Genomic DNA, 19808 nt, shown 5'->3' on the forward strand with positions numbered 1-19808 from the left:
GGCTTTCTTGTCATGGGCGCCGCCTTGTGCTTGTGTATGTGTGTGGGGTCCCTGCATGGCTCACCTGTTGCACCCGCGGAGGAGACCTCTTCTCTTCCGGCCCCGTTGGCGTCTCCTTGCCATACGGACCTACACTCGTCCCGGTGGAGCAACGGAGCAGCTGTTGTGCGGGCACGGAGAGGGGGAGAGGGATGGGATAGAGGGGGTGAAGGCTCCCTCCCACTCTCGCACTTCTCTCATATCAAGGAGAAGGCTGTGCAGTGCTGCATCTCTCTACGCGTATGCGCATGAACACCTCTAAGGCGCCTATACTCCTTTTCGCTTCTTACCTGCGTTGAGTGCTTGTCCTCTGTGTGTAGGTCTTCCATTCCAGCCTGTCCTCCTCTCTTTTCGTTCTTGCTTGCACGTGTATCCGCTCCCCCTTCCCCTTCGAACGTTTCATACGTGCGCACATACACTGCAGGGAGGCACTGAACTTCCCTTTGGGCTCCTCATGACACGAGGGACTCTCAGCCAGGAGGTGAGCTGCGTAGTGGCACTTCCCACACAACTCTACCCAGCCCTGTTGCATCGTAAGGGAGGGACAACAGGCAGCACTAGTAGCACAGCTGGCTTCGGCGGCTATGGCGGTGGAGCGGCAGCAGGTCACGGTACGCCGAGGGAAGTAGTAGTGCCTGGTGTGATACTGGAGGTGCGTCAGCTGTGGCACCCATCACCGCTGAACGCTGCCTCCTCGGCTGACACAAACCCCACGCGATGGTGCACCCCACCGTGCAGCCCGACCTCTTCCACGCCGCAGAGGGGCTCGCACCTCAGCCAGAGCGCTGCTGTATCAAGCGCTCCAGTGATAGCTGAGGAAATGGAAGCGACGGCAGGCGCCAACCACACCGGCGTGTCTCTCTACGCTTTCGTGCGCGTCAAGGAGACGGACCACCGACTCAGCGCGTGGTTTCCTGTGGACGATGTCTATGTAAAGACGGCTGTTGCCCAGTTCACGTTTGGGTATGTCGCCGAGGACGCAGCGGTGCCTGCATCCGCAGCTGACACGGCTGCGACACCGTATGGACTGGCCGACGATATGGTCCGGCTCTCTCATGTTTTGCACCGCCCGTGGCTCAGCGCTGTGTACGGGGAGTTAACTCCTGGCATGGCCCGCACCCAACGCGCCCGCCGTCAGCTCGACTACCTCGAGGAGCGGCTCCTGCGCGACTGCCGCACCCCGACCACGGTGCGCTACTTTGTGTACCTGAACACGTACGTCTTTGCCCCGTGGTACTACGCACCGTTTGGCTTGCTGAACAGCGAGTACGACCCGATGCTGCCATGGACAGAGGCGGCTGGCACGTCGGCCAGTGCGTCCTCTGCCTCTACCCCAACTGGCAAAGGTGTCCACAACACCACCGGCTCGTCAGTCGAGGTGCAGCAGCAGCCTTTCATTCGGGATGCTTTTCTTTGCCCCTTCTCTCTCCGCATCTACTCGACCTACGCACAGATGCACTACGAGACCCGCACCTACCGCGCAGACCGCCTGCGTCCGCCGGGTGATGAGGTGTACCGCGACGAGATGCGTGGTCTTTTTCTCTTCAAGATCAACGGCAGTCAGCACGTTACCTACTGCCGTCACCTCTTCCTCATTGGCAAGTCGTTCCTGGAGAACAAGCTCGCCGGGCACGATGTGCACAGCTACTATTTTTATGTTCTCTGTCTGCACCACCGCTACTTCCCCCACTACGTGTCCGATCCCTCCGCCATGTACTTCGCCGGCTTCTTCACCTGGGAGAAGCACGTGAGCGAGTACAACCTGGCCTGTATTGTGACGTTGCCGTGCTTCGGGCGCCGTACCAGCCGCCAGAGATCGGTGGCGCCGCAGGATGGCGCAACCGCGACCGACTCACCCCCGCCTCAGGTGCTTCGCCATCTTGGCCAGTTTATGATCGCTGTCAGCTACGAGCTCGCCTACCGCCGAAAGCAGATAGGTACCCCGGAGAAGCCCCTCTCTGACTTGGGTGCCATCGCATATCAGCAGTTTTGGCGCCGTGCCATCGTGCGCTGGATGAAGGAGACGCTGAACGCGATACGGCGAGCCACTGCGGTGGATGTCGACGCTGACGACATGGACAAGACCGTTCAAAAAAGAGCACAGGGCGGCGCGCAGGTTGAGTCTCGAGGGAGCCATGCGTCTGACACGGGTGTGCCTCTTGGCCTTGACGCTGGCTCTGCGGCCGTGGAGGTGGTCATGCTGGTGGAGGAGGGCAGAGGAGTGACAGGAGGGCATGATATCGATAGGGGTCGCTCCGGGGAAGTCGACGCGTCACTGCACGAGCGGCACTCGAAAGCTCTATCATCAGCGCGCAAGCGCTCCCGTGTCGACGCGAAGACGGAACACGAGAGGAACGTAGACGACGACGAGACGAGATTGACATCTACCCACGGCAAGTTACCACTCGCAGCTGCTGTCCTCCCATCTTTGGCCAAGAAGGGGATTTCGGGCCTCAGTGCAGCTGCACAGTCCCCCACAGGCGCTTTACTGGCTGCTGGCACGGCTGCTTTTACGCAGCGGACTACCATCAGGGACATTGCGGTAGCTGTGCGCCTGGAGGAGGCTGACGTGCTTAAGACGCTCCTGGGCATGGGTGTGCTGCATCGCAGTGGTGAGGATCGTGGCATTCAGCTTCTGCTGCCGCAGCGATACGTGGATTGGATGTATGACGAGACACTCCGCTGGGAGAGCAGCCTCCAGCACGCAGTCTTTCAGCCAGCCCTCCTCAAGTCCCGCGGTTTCCACACCAGCACACGTTGATCCCCCCTGCTCTCTCTCTTTCTTTCTCGCACCTTCCAATTTCATTCCTGCGGTTGAGATGCGCCGCTCAATAACATCGTCACTCTCTGCGGAGGGGATCTGCGCATCTTCTCTTCTCTCCCCCTGCAAGCAACGAAGAGGAGCAGAGCAAAACTACTCTTACTTGGCAGAGGAGGTACACGCCTTTGCAGCCATGACTGTGGTTGTGGTGCCGGTCATCGCGCACACCCACAGGCGTTTGCTTTTTGCCTTTCCCCACTTGCACGAGAGTGGGCTGTCTATCTCCTTGTTTGCGTCCCCCCTGCTCCTGCGCACGGGATGTCGTGTGTCCAGGCAATCGCCGCTGTCAACTGGGACATCTACGTCTGTGTGTCTTGACAGGTGTGTCTTTCGCTCTGTTTTTTTCTCTTATTCGTTGTTTGCTGCTGCCGCGCACCCTCTCCCTCTCCACCCCACCTCTACCTCTTCGTCACCGTGTACACGTAACCTGGTATCCTTATCGCCTCTTGCCTCGCCTAACCACCTACTTACCGATCATCGGGTATTCCTGGTCTGCGGTGACACACACCTCTCACGCCTATTTTTTCGCATTCTTTGCTCCGTTCTCTCACTACCAGCCTATTCCACACCCGTCTACTACTCACCCCGTTCCCCACTTTGCGGCACACCCGTTGCTGCGCGAGTGCGCGTCTTATTCCGTCTTGTGTGTGGGTGAGCCCCCCCCCTCCCACCCCCCAGAGTGCCAGACGCGCACACGGCTACTCACAGGCCCACTACGAGAGGTCGAGTAGCGTACAGCTAAGAAGACAAGGAGAAGAGGACAGAAAAGGAGAGAGACAAAGAGAAGGACAGACATACAGGCATCCCCGACAGGCACCCTCACCGACACGCCGTCGTGCAGGCATAGATTATCGACTCACGTCTCCCCCTCTCAGTCGCCCCATAGTTGTGGCGCCATACACACACCTACAACTGCAGTCAAAGCATACGCATACACACCTACATACGCGCGCAGCGTCAGCGTGCTTTCAAGGAGGGACAATGGGCAAGACTGTAGAACAGATTTACCAGAAGAAGACGCAGCATGAGCACATCCTCACGCGTCCTGATATGTACATTGGCACCATTGAGCCGGTGACAGACGACATTTGGGTCTATGACGATGCAGAGAACATTATGAAGCAGCGCAAGTGTACCTGGACGCCCGGGCTGTACAAGATCTTTGATGAGATACTGGTCAATGCGGCCGACAACAAGGTCCGCGACCCGCTCGGTCAGACCGTCATTCGGGTGTGGATGACGGAGGACTATGTGCGAGTATACAACAACGGCGAGGGCATTCCAATTCAGAGGCACCGCGAGCACGATCTCTGGGTGCCGGAGATGATCTTTGGGCACCTCCTCACCTCCTCCAACTATGACGACGAGGAGGCGAAAGTGACGGGAGGGCGCAACGGTTTCGGCGCGAAGCTGACGAACGTCTTCTCGAAGCAGTTCGAAGTCGAGACCGTGCACAGTCGTTCTCGCAAGAAGTTCTACATGAAGTGGACGAATAACATGCTGCAACACGACGACCCCATTATCGTGCCGTGCGAGAGTGCCGACTACACCATGGTTACCTTCTACCCCGACTTTGCGCGCTTCCACGTCGATAAGTTTAGCGAGGACATATTGCTCATGATGAAGCGGCGCGTGTACGACGTCGCGGGGTGCACTGACAAGACCCTCAAGTGCTTCCTGAACGATGAACGAATCGCCTGCACCACCTTCCCGGAGTACGTCGACCTCTACCCCACCATGGGCGAGGAGAGGAAGGCGGCGAGCTACTCCCGCGCGAATGACCGGTGGGAGCTGTGCGTACGGGTGTCGAACATTGGGCCGCAGCAGGTGAGCTTCGTCAACTCCATCGCCACCACCCGCGGCGGCACCCATGTCAAGTACATCATGGACCAAATCGTCACCAAAGTGGTGGAGCAGGCCAAGAGGAAGAAGAAGACAGACGTGAAGTCGCATATGATTAGGCCGCATATTTTTCTATTCGTCAACTGCCTCATTGACAACCCCAGCTTCGACTCGCAGACGAAGGAGACGCTCAACACCGTCAAGAGCAAGTTCGGCAGCACGTGCGACTTGCCCAACAGCATTGTCGACTACATCATGAACTCCGGGATCGTTGAGCGCTCAGTTGAAATGGCGAACAGCAAGATCGCGAAGGAGATGGCGTCCAAGATAAAGTCGTCGGATCGGAAGCAGATCATGGGCATCCCGAAGCTGGACGACGCCAACGAGGCGGGCGGCAAGCACGGCCACCGCTGCACACTGATCCTTACAGAGGGTGACTCAGCCAAGACACTCTGCACGGCTGGCCTAGCGGTGAAGGATCGAGACTACTTTGGCGTGTTTCCGCTGCGCGGCAAACCTCTCAACGTACGCGAGGCGTCGCTGAAGAAGCTGGCGGCTTGCGAAGAGATCCAGTGCGTTATGAAGATTATGGGGCTCGACATTCGCCAAAAGTACGAGAACACCGACGGGCTGCGCTACGGCCACCTCATGATCATGTCCGACCAGGACCATGACGGATCGCACATCAAGGGGCTACTCATCAACTTCATTCACTGCTTCTGGCCGAACCTGCTGCGCGTGCCTGGTTTCCTTCAGCAGTTCATTACCCCGATTGTGAAAGCCCGACCAAAGGGCCGCGGCGGGGCCGGCAAGGCGATCTCCTTCTTCTCCATGCCGGACTACTTCGAGTGGAAGAAGGCGATTGGGGACAACCTGAGCAACTACCAAATTCGCTACTACAAGGGTCTCGGCACGTCCGGCGCCGAGGAGGGTCGCGAGTACTTCGAGAACATTGACCGGCACCGCCTCAGCTTTGTGGAGCAGGATCAGAGCGAGGAGGACCGCATCGTCATGGCGTTTGGCAAGGACCGCGTCGAGGACCGCAAGGAGTGGATCACAAACTTCAAAACGAACGTGAACGTGAATGAGTCGATGGACTACAGCGTGCGCCAGGTGTCCTATCGAGACTTTGTGGACAAGGAGCTCATCCTCTTCTCCATCGCCGACTGCGAGCGCAGTATCCCGAGTGCGATTGACGGCTTCAAGCCCGGCCAACGCAAGATCCTCTTCTCCTGCTTCAAGCGTAACTTGGTGAACTCTATCAAGGTGGTGCAGCTTGCCGGCTACGTCTCGGAGCACTCCGCCTACCATCACGGCGAGCAGTCGCTTGTGCAGACGATCGTCGGAATGGCGCAGGACTTCGTGGGTAGCAACAACGTTCCGCTGCTACGCAAGGACGGTCAGTTCGGTACGCGGCTGCACGGTGGCAAGGACCACGCCGCGGGGCGCTACATCTTTACTCGGCTCATGCACGTCGCCCGGGCCATCTTTCATCCGGCCGACGACTTCGTGGTCGAGTACAAGGACGACGATGGTCTCTCTGTGGAGCCCTTCTACTACATTCCGGTCATCCCCATGGTGCTGGTGAATGGCACGACTGGTATCGGCACCGGGTTCAGCACGAGCATCCCGAACTACAACCCGCTGGAGGTCATCCGCAACCTTGAGCGCCTCATGCGAGGTGAGGAGGTGCACAAGATGCAGCCGTGGTACTTTGGCTTCACCGGCACCATGGAGGAGAAGGAGCCGGGTAAGTTCATCTCCCATGGCAGGTACGAGGTACGCCCGGATGGGGTCGTGTGCATTACGGAGCTGCCGATCGGCGTGTGGACGCAGACGTATAAGAAGTTCTTGGAGGACATGCGAGAGAAGGAGCTCGTGGTGCAGTACCGCGAGCACACAACGGATGTGACGGTGGACTTCGAAGTGTTTCTGCATCCCCAGGTGCTGGAGCAGTGGGTCGCGCAGGACGTCGTCGAGGAGCGACTGCAGCTGAAGGAGTACGTGCACGCCACGAACATCATCGCCTTCAACAAGGAGGGTCAGATCACCAAGTACTGGGATGCGGAGTCGGTGCTCAAGGACTTCTATCTCGTGCGCCTCGACTACTACGCAAAGCGCAAGGACTATCTCTTGGGTGAGCTGCGTCGGCTGACGAGCAAGCTGGAGAATATGGTCCGCTTTGTGCGCGAGGTGGTGGAGGGCACGCTCGTGGTGACAAAGCGGAAAAAGAAGGAGCTGCTCGAGGACCTGCAGGGACGCCTGTATCTCCCCTTCCCACCCCACGCAAAGAAGAAGCTATCTTCGACAACCGTGGAGGAGGAGGGTGGCGAGGCGGCGCCTACTACGCAGAACAGCGAAGAGGACGTGTTGGGTATGGGAAGCGCTGCCGACGGTGGCGTGGACGACGGTGACGCAGAGACGCCTGAGGTGCGTCGTGCTACTCGCAACTACGACTATCTGCTTGGCATGAAGCTGTGGAGCCTTACGGCGGAGATGATCGCGCGGCTGGAGGCACAGCTGGCCCGGGCGCGCCACGACACGGCCACGATGGAGGCCCGCACCCCAAAAGACATGTGGATGGAGGACCTCCAGGTGCTGCGCACCAAGCTGGAGAGCTTCTACGCCGATCGTGAGGTGGAGATTGCCACCATTCAGCGCAAGAAGGTGAAGAAGCCGTTTGACGCGCGACGACTGCGCGTGCCGATCTTGTCCGACAAGGCGCGGTCTTTGCTGCAGAAGGAGGCGGAGAAGCACCTGAAGGCAAACAGCAGCGGCGCCGGCCGGCGCGTCGGCGGTGGCGATGACGCAATGGTCGGCGAAGCTTCCTCGACCGGTGGCGAGGCTGCACGGCCGAGACCGAAGAAGGCGGTGGTGAAGCGGCGACGCAAGAGGGATAGCGATGACGATGACAGCGACTCCGATGAGGACTGGATGTTGGACAACAGCGACGATGGCGATGAGGGTGAGAACATTGTGGGTATGGGTGACGCCGGAGCGCCACCGGTACCGAAGCAGGCACGGGGCTGCGACCCTCCGAAGAAGCCCCGCGCAGCCCCGAAGCGCAGTGCGGCGTCGAAGCCGGGCAAGAGGGCTCATAACAGCAGTGACGACGATGGTGGCAATTCATGCGACAACCACAACAGCGGTAGCTCCAAGCTGGTGAGGCGCAGGCTCCGGAAGGAGGCGACATTGTCAGCCACTGCTGCTGCTGCTACGAAGAAGGCGGCGGATGACTTCGACCTGGATGGTTTTGGACTCGATGCGCTCTCCTCTGCGTCACCGGTGAGCGCCGCACCGAAGACGGCCGTGACTGCCGCGTCCCCGTCAAACGGCAGCGCAGCGCGCGCCAGAAAGCCCAACGCTGACGCCGACGATGATGACCTCCTCCTACTGGGGCTCGGTAAGGCGAAGGCAGAAGCGAATCGACCGACTACCACAGCAAACAGCAAGAGGGACACCGCCATCGCCACCGCCCCTGCAAAGCCGAGGCCGAAGCCAGCCGCTCGGCGCCGCCGCCACATTAGCAGCAGTGACGTAAGCGATGATGACGGTGACAGCACTGATGAATCGGCGCCGTCATCAGAGGAGTCTTCCTTGTCGTCATCCGACCTCGGCTCCGACTACAGCTTCAGCGACTAGAGGTCGCAGTGATACAGGACTAGTGCGAGGATAGTGAAGGTGCGTGTCTCTTGATCGCTGTTTCCTTCTCTGCGTCCCGACGCTTTCTGAGCTGAGGCACGAGTGCGGACATACGAAGATGCATTGAGTACTACCTTGTACGTGCGCAAACACATAGGATCGATTCACAGCTGCCCCCCCTCCCCCAGCCCATCCAGACACCCATTCTGCGTCTCTTTTCTTCGGTGGCTGCCTGAGGGACTGTGTGCCTTCGTGTTGCCCCTTCACCACTTCGTAATAGGACTTGCAAGGGCCCTACTCACGGACTTCTACCCGCCTCATCTGGGTGTTGCTGTAGCAGCGTAATAATGCAGCGAATGCTCTTGAGCACTGAGGACCAGCAGGCAGAACTAAAAAGCGAGGTACCAAGAAGACAGTGAAGGTGGGCGCCGGTGGGCTTTGGAGGAGACTTTCACCATTGTGTGGCAGAGGAGCTTCAGCCTCTGCCACATACCCCCCCCCCCCCCCACACACACAGACAGCGAAAGAGGGAGACGTGCTATCGCCCTGTTCCATGTCTGTGCGCCTCTCTCCCTTTCGCTCTCTGCGGGTGCACGCCGGCCATTCACAAGCGCGACTCCCCACACGTTTGCTCACACGCTGGACTAGCTGACCACGGCCTCAGTGCCTTGCCTCGCGTCCTTCTTCCCCTCCCCCCTCAACACCGCGTCAGTTTCCCTATGCCTCACGGCTTACGCTGTGCGTATACATGCAGACCTCACTCCTTCTACCGCCTTGGTTTTACTTTCCCACGCTTCTTCTCTCTGAATGCTCACACACGATTGCTTGTGTAGTAATAATTTTTTCGCTGCTTCTCTACTAATGGACATTGCAGCTGTCCGTCGCGGCGTTGCCGGCCGTGGCGATCGGCAAGGGCCGAAGCTGATCGCCGTGATCATTGGCGAGGCACTTTTGCCCACACTCTTGCGCGGCGGGCACGTCACCTTCGTTGGCCCTCTGAGCCCCCTGAGCCCCTCCCCTCGTCTTCCGGCAGCGTTGTTGCCAGTGTGCAATACCCCTGTCATAGACTACGTGCTTGAGAACTTGGTACTGAACGGAGTGGATGAGGTGACCATCCTTCTTAACTCGTGCTCTGCAGCGCAGACTATTGCGCACCTCTCTGAGTGTCGCACGGCACGTGGAAAGCCTTGGATGCTGAGTGACTCCATAGATGTGAGAGTGATCGAGTGCGCACGCCGAATCGCCACCTTAGCGGACGCCGCGGACGAAATGCGGGAGCGCAATGTCGTTCCGCAAAACGGCTCCTTCCTGCTGGTCCCTATCGACACGGTGGCCTCCTTCACGAACCTGCGGGAGTGCTATCAGACCCACCTGGAGCGGGTGCGCAAGGTGAGCAAGTACGCGGCAACACTGCTGTGTGTTTCCTCTCGCCCTGCTCTTGCAGCAGCACTGCGCAACTCCTTGGTGAACCACCTTGCTGAAACAGAGGAGGCGAGTTCTCAGTCCCCCGTGTCCCCGATCGGCGACAGTGGCCGCCACGGCGTCCTTAGCATCCAGCAGACGTCGGACATGCTGCGCCTTCGCAACTACCCCGCCCCGGTGCTGCCGCGGGAGCGCCACACCATGTTCGTGTTCAACAAGGCAACGCAGGTCGTGACATACATGGCGCGCCTCGAAAGCGGCGAGGAGGCGCCGGAGCCACCGGCGGTGGTGTTCAGCAGTAGTGCCCCGCAGTCCGTGCGCATGGACCTCTTGCCGACCGGCTACCTGTTTTGCTGCTGCGAGGCGCTTTCCCTAATCGAGTTCCACATTCGCGACCTCTACAGTTTCCTTAGCACGTCACTGCTGGGCCAGGTGGAGATCTACGGTAACGTCTTTGGCCTCATCGAGCTACCCGCATCCTCGTCGGTGGTCGAGTCGATAAGCAGCGCCGAGGCGTACATCCAATGCAACCTCGATGTGTGCGCCCGCCGGCTGTTCCCGATGACACGGGAGAGCTGCTTTGCCGAGGCACTAGCCAAATACGCCGTCTCCTCGACATGCGAAACCGTCTACCTGCACACGACCTCCAAGTGTGCAAACAATAGCCTTATGGGTCCGAATGTGGTAGTAGGCGAGGAAGTGAGTGTGCCGGCTTCGGTGGAGCTGGCCGGGACGGTGCTCGGGGCCCGCGTCGAGCTGGGCGATGAGGCCTCACTGCGTAGCTGTGTCGTGATGGAGGGTGCCCGGATCGGCCGCCGGTGTATGCTGCAGGGGTGTCTGATAGGTCCTCACGCGGTGATTGGCGAGGGCGCGGAGCTCTCCTATGCTGTTGTGGGGGAGCGCTGTGTCTTGGACGGAGTAACCACTAATGGCACGCCACTCGTGGTGCAGCATCAGGCGATTGAGTGCGACGCGGAGGACACTATCGGTGCAGACAGCGACAGCGCCGAAGGCCACAAGACAGACAAGGTGCTCACCGGCGCGAGCGGCCGCGGGCACGTGCTTGAGGACCGCTACAGCAGCAACATCCTCCCCACCAGTGCGCTCTTTACGGAGGACCCCGTGGCGCGCCCCGCGCAGAGCGGCGACGAGGACGACTCCTCGGAGGAGGACGACGAGCAAGCGGTGTTTCGCCGCAGCATTCAGCGCCACGTCCAAGCAGCGCTCCTGCAGCCGTCCCGCATCGAATCCAGCAGCTACGACATGTCCACTGTCTGCCTCTCCAGCGGCTTCGGCTACCCCGAATTGTGCGAGATCGTCACGGAGCTGCTCATGGAGCACTTGCTGGGCGCCCATCGCGATGAGTCCCCGGCGGACATGGTCGAGGCCGCGCGAGATTTGTTCCACACATGGTGCCGGCCATTTTACAACAACTTCCTGTCCAAGAACCAACAGCCAAACGTGGACGCGATGGTCGCGACGCTCGAAGGACTCTGCGGCGCCATCGGCGAGGTGAGCTGCCCACTGCGCTGCTACGGTCCGCAGCTGGTGGAGATGCTCTACTACGGTTGCGACGATGACCTCTACAATGAGCGCGGGTACTGCATCGTGAGCGGTGAGAGTTTGATCGCCTTTGACGCAGAGATGGAGCACCGGCTCCAGGTGCTGCAGCGCTACACCGCCTTCAACGGCGGCCGGGACAAGAGTAGAGGTGTCGCAGGGTTGCTAAGCAGTGACTACGACACCACCTCCAGCAGCACCAGCAGCAGCAGTAGCGGTGATGACGAGTCGCGTGACCTGCACGAAGAAGGGAAGGTGCTGGTGGCTGTCAGCTGCCACTGCTTCATTATGGGTGTCAAGGACTTCCTCGACGCTGAGTAGGGTGGCACTGAGGGGGGAGTGAGTGGGAGGCAGTGGTGAAAGGGTCGCATGCTGGGCACACCTGCCAATGCATAATGGGGCTGGATGCGAGATGTAGTGAACAGCAGAGAGCGAGAGAGGGAGGAAGAGGAAAGGTGAGAAGACGCTTGAGGGGGTGAGTGGGAGGGGAGAGAGCCTCGCGCACAGAGGAGGAAAGGACACAACTGCGCATGGACAACGACGAAGAGGGTCCTACCCCATCCTTTACCGTTGTTTCTCTCCCGCTGAGCCCACAGACACAGAAAAAGCGAATAATGGCTTCCTAGCGTTAGCACGCTTATACGCGAGGGCTGAGGACTTTGATTACCTGTCCCTCCCTCCTCGCCCCTCTCCACCTCCACCTCTCCGTGGTCGCCATTCCTTACTCTCGCGCGTGCTCTCTCGCTTGAATCTTGCCGGGCTGAGAAGTTCGCTTTCTAAGAGAAAAACAAACCCAAGCAGTGACGTGTGTGCGTGTGCGGCTTCGAGCATCTAAAGAATCCACGAAGTGTAAGTACGACTCAGTCTGCTCAAGGGAGGTACACGATGAAGTACCCCGTTTCTCTCTTGCTATTTTGTGTGCATGTGCGCGTTCCTGGGTGGGTGGGGAGGTTGTGACATGGACAGCGAACGCCTGCTGCGCGCATCCTTTCTTCTCCCTCATTCACGCAGTCATTCATCCACACATGTGCGAGACGTAGAAGATAAACATGGGGGAAGAGGAGGAGGGGGGCGGTGAGGAGCTACAAGAACAGTGCGCTCTCTACCCCTGCTGCTCCTGTCCTGCTCTCTTTCGTCGGCTTTTTTGCCCTATTCTTTCATCGTCTCGAGTGGCGCTGCTCATGCGCTTCAACCTGTAGCTGATTTGGTGGCAGCGCGCTCATGTAGTGGCTCGCTCACCCTCTTCGCACCCCCGGACCCACCGCTTCATTATCGCCATCGCCCTCTCCTTCTCTCTCTTGCACCCCCCTCTCACACTAAACTCGCACGAGCTGTAGGCTTCAGTGTGTGTTGTCCTTTTTCATTTGTTTCCTTCCCTGGTGCGTGCGCCTGGCTCTTCTTGCCCTTTTCCCACCACCTCTTTCTGCCTCCTCACGCGTATACCAGCTACGTGCACACACAACGCACACACATACAGCGATACACGGGCGCCCTCGTGCTTCATAGAGGAAGGGTGAGAAACATCCATAGAATCGGCCTAACGCATAGAAGAGTAGGAGAGACGTAGTAAACCTCAGCGTTACGCGTGTGTGTGTGTGTGTGCAGGCATCCATAGACGAGGCACTCGCTTGATGCGCTTTGGCTACTGTAGGCATGTCCTCCGTCCACATGGAAAAGTCGTGCCATTTTCCACCGTCCTCGCAGTCGTCCCTCGCCTCCTCATCTCTGTCTGCGATCCAGAACGAGGGCACCGCATCCGTGACTTCGTTCTCCCCGCCGTCTTCTCCGGCCACTTCCGCTTCAATGGCAGCACACGGCTCGTCCATCTTCGGCTTTGCGCCGCCTGCTGATACGAAGGGCGTCCAGGAGGTTCCGCTTTCTCTGTCGGCCTTTGAGCGGCGCACAAACGCCTTGGAGGAGGAGCGGCTGCACTATGCGCAGTTGGGCCAGCGTGCGGCAGATGCCTTTGAGGAGCACCGCCGCGAGCTCACACAGCTGGTGCAGAAGGAGCGGGCCATTCGCAGCCACCGTGAGGATGCGCTGCGGGCTCAGCTACAGGAGACACTTCAAGCGAATCGAGAGCTGATGGCGCGCGTCGCTGAGCAGCGTCAACGGCACGAGAAAGCGTGGTTTGCAGAGCTGCAGGGGCATCGCGGCAACAACACACGTCAAGGCGAGTTGGAGTCGACGTTGTGGCAGCTGCATGAGGAGTGGCTAGAGCTGCGGCGGGGCGTGGCGGAGGTGGAGGCTTCGCATGAGGAACATCGCCGAAGCCTTGCCATCTGCTTGCGTGATCAAGAGTGCCTGAGGAATAGGGTGCGCTCCCTGCAGGATGGCCTGTGGGGCGCTGAGGCGAAGGCTGCGGTAGCGGAACAGCATGGGGAGGAGGTCGTTGAAGATCGGCGAGGGCAAATGGGCTCAGTGGCAGCGCAGGTCAAGAGCGTCGACGAGAGTTTGGTGGAAAAGCCGCCCTTGCGCACATACGCTGCAGGGCCACTGCAACTCACGCGGCAGCCACGCTGCTCGCACTGCGACGTGCCACCCAAAGTGTGGGGCGGGTCGTCGCCCACGCGTTGTGCGCCGCGTCGCCATTTTGTGCCGACTGGGCCGTGGGATGCCAGCAGCCCCTGTCGCGCCTCCTCGCCCTGCACCCACAACGTGGAGGCGATGGTGGCGACTATCGAGCGTGATAACTACCTGCGGCCTCGGTTGTACTACCACCGTGTGGGGTGTGGGCCGACTGGCATGGCCGGCGTCCCCGTAGCGGCAGCCTCAGCGTACCGGCAGCACCGCAGCGACGTTAGCGCGTCGCGACCACCACCGCCACCTCCAGGTGCGTGCACCTCACCTTTCTACTGCGCATCGGCGACGACTCCACGGCATGGTTACCACCGCCACCTGCAAAGCGGTCAACACTCTCCCGGGTTGTCGTCGTCATCGACCTCGTCCGGCACCTCCACCTCCTACCCATACACGACAACGGAGCCTTCGTCATCATCTTGCTCGTGTCAATGCTGTGGACACGTTCATGCAAGCTCCACAGCAAGCGGGGGCACGCATTCGCCATCCGTGCAGCATCGTGACGAGCACCAGCGCGCGGCCTCGCCCCGCCGGTCACGGCGCCACTGTTTTTCGCTACGAGCGCGAGGCGAGAGGGCCACAGCGGACACTCAGGCGAGCGCTGGCGTGCGCATGCCTTTTCATCCAAGTGAGTCCACTACTGCACCGGGTACCTTCCAAGCCCTTTCTCATGTACCATTACCACCACCACCGCCGGCAGCGGATGGCCTGCACGGGGTCGCGCTGAATGCCACTTGCCGTGCTCTCATCACTGATCTGGCCGATATGCGGGCCGAGTACCGACACTGCCAGCGCCAGCTGCGCGACCCGCATGGTGACTCTGTGGCAGCGAGTCAAGAGATGCGCCGCCTAATGCACGAGATAGACGGCAAAGCCGACCAGATACGTGCTCTACGGCTGGAGCAGGGGCGCCACAACGACGCGCTGCGAGTACGAGATGTGCTGCGGGAGGTTATGACAGAGAACCGCTACTGCGAGGCTGTATACAGCGACCTGATGGACCTGATACGCACCTAAAAGGACCGTCTGTGAGAGGGGATCATCTGGGGGAGTAGGGCATTCATCTGCTACTCCTCTCCTTATTTGTAGCTCTCACGCGTTGCTCACCCCGCAACTCACGCACAGTCGCACACGTGCAGGCAGAAGCATAGAGCAGCAAGCGAGACATTGCCCGCAGCACGGTAGCAGCTGCGGCGGGGGTCATCGTATCATAGGGAGAGGGAGCGCAAGAGACAATACTCATCATCAAACACTTCCTTGGCATCTACCTGCGCTAGGGCAGCGGCACCCTGCACACAGGCACCTACGCCGTCGACGAGTACATTAACCATACAAGGCGCTTGCCCTGTTTCGCTATGCGTATCGTTTCTTCTTTCCTTTCCGCTTCGTTCAAGGGTACAGCTGCATCGTCGCTGGCGGCACCACCACATAGAGAAAGGGGTGTACACACACACCATATGCAAGAGACACGACGCTTTCCTTAGGAGAGCGAGCGAGCGAGAGAGAACGATGATCACGATCAACGCCATAACGCTCACGCTTTCTGTCCCGACGGTGCGTGCGTGTGCTCCACCTATTCTCCATGACCACTCCAGGGCTGTCCGTGTCTCCACTCAGGTGCCACCGTGTCCCTCTCTCCGCTCCCCCGCACCCGTGCTCTTCCATTGCTCATGTTTCCACATCTACACAAGCGAATGCACTTACTCATCCTCCCACTTTACTCTCCTTCTTGCTGTTGTTCCCGCTGGAACCGGCCTCCACTTGAGTACCACTTTATACCTCCCCTTCTCTCTCTCTCTCGTGTGTGTGTGTGTGTGTGTGTGTGTGTGTGTGTGAAACACGTTTCATGAACTCGTCATTCTCCACTGCATACGACAGGGACTAGTCAGGATCACATCCGCCTCATACAGTCTACGTGTACGCGCACGAGCAGGACAGGAGCAGAAAAGACACGTGTGAGCGTTTTGTTTTCTACCCCTTCGCCCCCCTCACACCATTCTGCCTATCAGAGGCTCTCGTGTGCGCGTACCGGTGCCTTCGCGGTGTAAAATTGCTCTTGGGTGCTACAAGGAAGGCCCAAACCACCCCCACACGGAAGTGTTCTGACGCAGCCACAATGGACATGCTAATGAAGCTGCTGCCCTACATGGATAAACACCTTGCCCTGGGTCTGCTGAACCACTACGCGCAGAACGGCGAGGATGTGCAAGATTCTATGATAAAGCTGATCGAGACGACCGGGCTGAATGCTGATGGCAGCATCAAGGCAGAGACGGAGGAGATGATGGCCAAAGCGACCGCGGCCGCCCAACCGGCGCTGAAGGAGTTCTTCGACCCATCTGAGGACGACCACTCCACGTACCAGTTTAAGCTTACTGAGACCGAGATAGGCGAGCGTCGTACGCAGGGTGAGCTGTCGCATGAGTTCCTTTCCGAGAAAAAGGGCATCACGGCGGCGGTCATGAATGCTGTGTACAGACTTGCATACCTCTACTACGACACTGGTGCCTACGGCGACGCCTCAGAGCTGCTGGCGCTGTGCCAGTGTGTGAGTGGCTACGACAGCCTCCGCTCAGATACGATTTTGTGGGGTAAGCTGATGAGTGACATCGGGGCTGTCAACTGGCAGTCGGCAATGCGTATCGCGGAGGAGATTCGGCGCCTGCACAACGCCAGCGAGGAGGACCTCTTCGGTGCCCCGAACACCACCACGGTACGTGCGCGCGTGTGGTTGCTGCACTGGGTGCTCTTCCCGTTCTTCAAGGGCGGTCTGCAGTACTCGTTGCAGCTGCTGTACTTTATCTTCGATCACCGCCACGATCAGACGTACCGCAAGACCGTTGAGACGGTATGCCCGCACTACCTACGGTACATCTGCGCGGCTGTCCTCCTGCACCGGAGTCGTTACAGCAACTTTGTTAGTGCCGCAGAGCTGGTGGAGTCCATCTACGAGTACTCGGACGCCATTACCCAGCTGGTGAACCTCATTCAGAAGGCGTCCTTCGAGGACGCCATAGCGCTGCTGCCCGAGGTGCGGCGTGTGATCAGGGAGGACTACTTCCTTGCCGACTACGAGGACGAGCTCATTGAGAACGCAAAGCGCATGATCTTCAGCAAGTACATGTCACTGCACTCCGTTGTCTCCATCTCCTACGTGGCGGAGCAGCTGGACATGTCCAAGGCGGATGCCGAGGTATGGTTGGTCAACCTTATCAGCGAGTCCGTGAAGCACCGCGCGAAGATCGACTCAGTGAACGAGCAGCTGAACGTGGAGCCGCAGACGCGTTCGCTGGAGTCGCTCATCTACGACAAGCTGGACGCCGTTCTACGTTAAACCGGCGGCCCCATCTTTTTTTTTTCGGTTTATTTGCTTCTCCCTCTTCCCGGTCTCTGCGGGGCGCCGGCGTGCACTTCCACGCTGTACATTTTCGCAGGGACACGCGCATACATCGTCCTGTGCACCACGACTAGGCACCAGAATCGGCTGTGGGCGGAGCACCCTCCTCTCCCTCCCCCGAGATGCCTGGCCAAGCGAGGTGTGCCCTCCCACCCATCCACACCTCTTCCCTTCTTCATTCCCGCCGCCATGTCTTTCTTCTCTACCTCCCCTCTCTTTGCGTGTATTTGCGCTGGTGGCGCCGCGGATCGCTCGCGCACTCGTGGCTAGGGAGGTGGATGATGGGGACAGGAGGAAAGGGGTGGATGGATACGTGAGGGGCGAGCGCGTGAGAGAGGCAATAAGAATGCCCCTTTCACTAGTTGTCGCGTGAATCGACACGCACGTGTGGCGCTTTAAGGGGTAAAAAACAAATGTGCGTTTGCGTGCGCGCATGTGTGCTTGGGTGTGCATCTTTGATGAGCATCTGAGTTGGTCTTGTTCGTTGTTGTCTTGTGCCCGTGGGTGCATGTGTGGGTCATTCTTGCGTGTACTTTTTCTTCCCCTCACACTAACCGTCAAGCAATCAGCAAGCCCCACACACGCATCACAGCATTTCTGCGGTGATGAATTTGTAACTTAAGAACGTAACAAGCGAGGAGCGCAAAGAAGCCAGAAAAGGGGTGGGGGAGCGCGAAGGGCTCTCTTTTTGGTGTTGGTGTTGTGGGCGTCTGCAGGTCTGCGCACATTTCTCTTCTTTTCTTCTTTTTTTTGGTGCCGTTTTGCCCCCGACCATAATCGATGCATGGGCGCGCGTCTGGTCGCGACAAGAAGGCAGACTGGGCGGTGAGACTGGGCGGAAAGGACAGCTGCCCGCCGTTCCAGTCGTGCACGTTCGCTCTCTTCCTATCTGAGCCTGTTTGGGGAAGGAGAGCGATCAGAGTTGGTGAGGAGGAGCAGGGTGGGATGTACAGCTGGATCAGCTGCTTGCCACCTTCTGTTCCGCCCTTTTTGCTGATGAATGTGTGTCTGTGTGAGTGCGCGTTGTTTTGTTTTATTTTACTTGTTTCTCTTCGTCTGTCTCTTTCCATTCTCGTTGTGATAACTAAAGGCACGATGTGTGTGCGTGTGTGTGCGTCAGATGTGTGCCCACTACTTGACGAAAGAGGGGTCAGTGCACTGCACAGGTATGCGCCCACGCCCGCACACATACGCGCCCGCATACACGTACACACACACACCCATGCGCGGAGGAAAACGAAAGTCATCTCAGCACGAAAAGAGACAACAACAACAAGAGCGGCTCAACACGGACACATGCATGGTTGAGATGCATGAGAGGTGGCCTAGAGTGTGAGTCGCTTTAGCGGCTACCATCGTTGATGCACTCAGCTCACTAGGAATGCCATGACAGCAGCGGGGAGGGGGAGGGGGAGTGAAGCAGATGCAAGCCGCAGAGGCGGGCGAACATTGAGCGCTCTGGGACTGCGCTACCCCGTCTCTGTTTTTTATTATATTTTTCTTTTCGTCTGCTCCCAATCGCCCCCCGCCTTCGCACCTCAAACCCCCTTTTCTTTTCTCTGTTGTGTGTCTCATCTCCACATGGGTATACGCGCGTGTGTATGTGTTGTCGGCACTGCAAGGCGCGCAACTGCTGGCTCCTTCCCATCACGCTTGCGTCAGCTTTTTCCTCAGGCTTTTCTCCATTTCTTCACTTTGCTCTCTTCTTCCCCCTTTCCTTTACCCCCTTCCTCCTCTCCCCCTCTCTTTCTCCGCGGCACCATCACGATGGCCTTCACACACACACGCACACGCACACACACAAACACCCACGCATAACTATGCGAACTGTCTGAACTTCCTCTCCTTCTTTCAAGTCCTCTGTTTTGTGGATGTGGGGAAGCGTTACACCGAATGAATTGTGCGCATCCGCTCCCTCTGTTGCCCATCCCCACCCTCTTCTCGTTGGATTTCTTTGCGGTGGTCGTTTACCAAAGTGGGAGCACATACACAGCCGCAGAGATACGCCCACACGTCCATCCGAAAAGTCCACCACGAAGTCAATTATAGCCTATTTAGCCTTTGGGCAATTCTGTAAGCGAAATCACTCACTGTTGCTGTACTGTGCCCCTAGTTGTTTCTGTTGTGTGGTGCCGCGCCAGCCATCATTGTCGAGATTATTTTTTGTAGAGTGGTCACCTTCACACAGATCGTCTCATCGAGCCACGTACCTCTACCCCAGCACGCCTCGTCATCGTGGCCCCCCTTTCCTGCAGAGACACAGCGAGGCAGAGAAGCGAACACCCCCTCCTTATCCTTTTACTCGCACTCGTCTCTCCCTTCGTGTGTGTACGTGTGTGACTCTCTCTCTCTCTCTCTTTCGTTGTATGCTTTCTAATTCTCGCTCGCACTTGTGAGGTTTCGCATGCACGCCGATCCTCAGCGACACCCACACACTTCCACACCAACGCAAACGTTTTTCACCTTTTCTTTCTGCCCCCCTATACTATTTACTTCTCTTTGTTG

At 58.7% G+C, this 19808-nt stretch overlaps 5 protein-coding genes across 5 annotated transcripts; all 5 read left to right on the forward strand.

Moving 5' to 3' along the window:
• Positions 1 to 1078: 1078 nt before the first annotated feature.
• On the forward strand, positions 1079 to 2800 carry LPMP_282410 (histone acetyltransferase, putative; the record flags this gene model as incomplete). The annotated part of the gene is made up of 1 exon (XM_010702279.1): positions 1079 to 2800. One exon carries the CDS (start codon positions 1079 to 1081, stop codon positions 2798 to 2800), a length of 1722 nt encoding a protein of 573 aa, XP_010700581.1.
• A 1041-nt stretch (positions 2801 to 3841) lies between these two features.
• Positions 3842 to 8344, forward strand: LPMP_282420 (DNA topoisomerase ii; the record flags this gene model as incomplete). Its single annotated transcript, XM_010702280.1, has 1 exon — positions 3842 to 8344. One exon carries the CDS (start codon positions 3842 to 3844, stop codon positions 8342 to 8344), a length of 4503 nt encoding a protein of 1500 aa, XP_010700582.1.
• Positions 8345 to 9205: 861 nt separating this feature from the next.
• On the forward strand, positions 9206 to 11647 carry LPMP_282430 (guanine-nucleotide-exchange-factor, putative; the record flags this gene model as incomplete). Its single annotated transcript, XM_010702281.1, has 1 exon — positions 9206 to 11647. The coding sequence occupies one exon, from the start codon at positions 9206 to 9208 to the stop codon at positions 11645 to 11647; it is 2442 nt and encodes an 813-aa protein (XP_010700583.1).
• Positions 11648 to 13129: 1482 nt separating this feature from the next.
• On the forward strand, positions 13130 to 14923 carry LPMP_282440 (hypothetical protein; the record flags this gene model as incomplete). The annotated part of the gene is made up of 1 exon (XM_010702282.1): positions 13130 to 14923. The coding sequence occupies one exon, from the start codon at positions 13130 to 13132 to the stop codon at positions 14921 to 14923; it is 1794 nt and encodes a 597-aa protein (XP_010700584.1).
• Positions 14924 to 16022: 1099 nt separating this feature from the next.
• Positions 16023 to 17240, forward strand: LPMP_282450 (eukaryotic translation initiation factor, putative; the record flags this gene model as incomplete). Its single annotated transcript, XM_010702283.1, has 1 exon — positions 16023 to 17240. One exon carries the CDS (start codon positions 16023 to 16025, stop codon positions 17238 to 17240), a length of 1218 nt encoding a protein of 405 aa, XP_010700585.1.
• Positions 17241 to 19808: the final 2568 nt, after the last annotated feature.

The sequence above is a fragment of the Leishmania panamensis genome (genome assembly GCF_000755165.1).
Source record: "Leishmania panamensis strain MHOM/PA/94/PSC-1 chromosome 28 sequence".
Lineage (NCBI taxonomy): Eukaryota > Euglenozoa > Kinetoplastea > Trypanosomatida > Trypanosomatidae > Leishmania > Leishmania panamensis.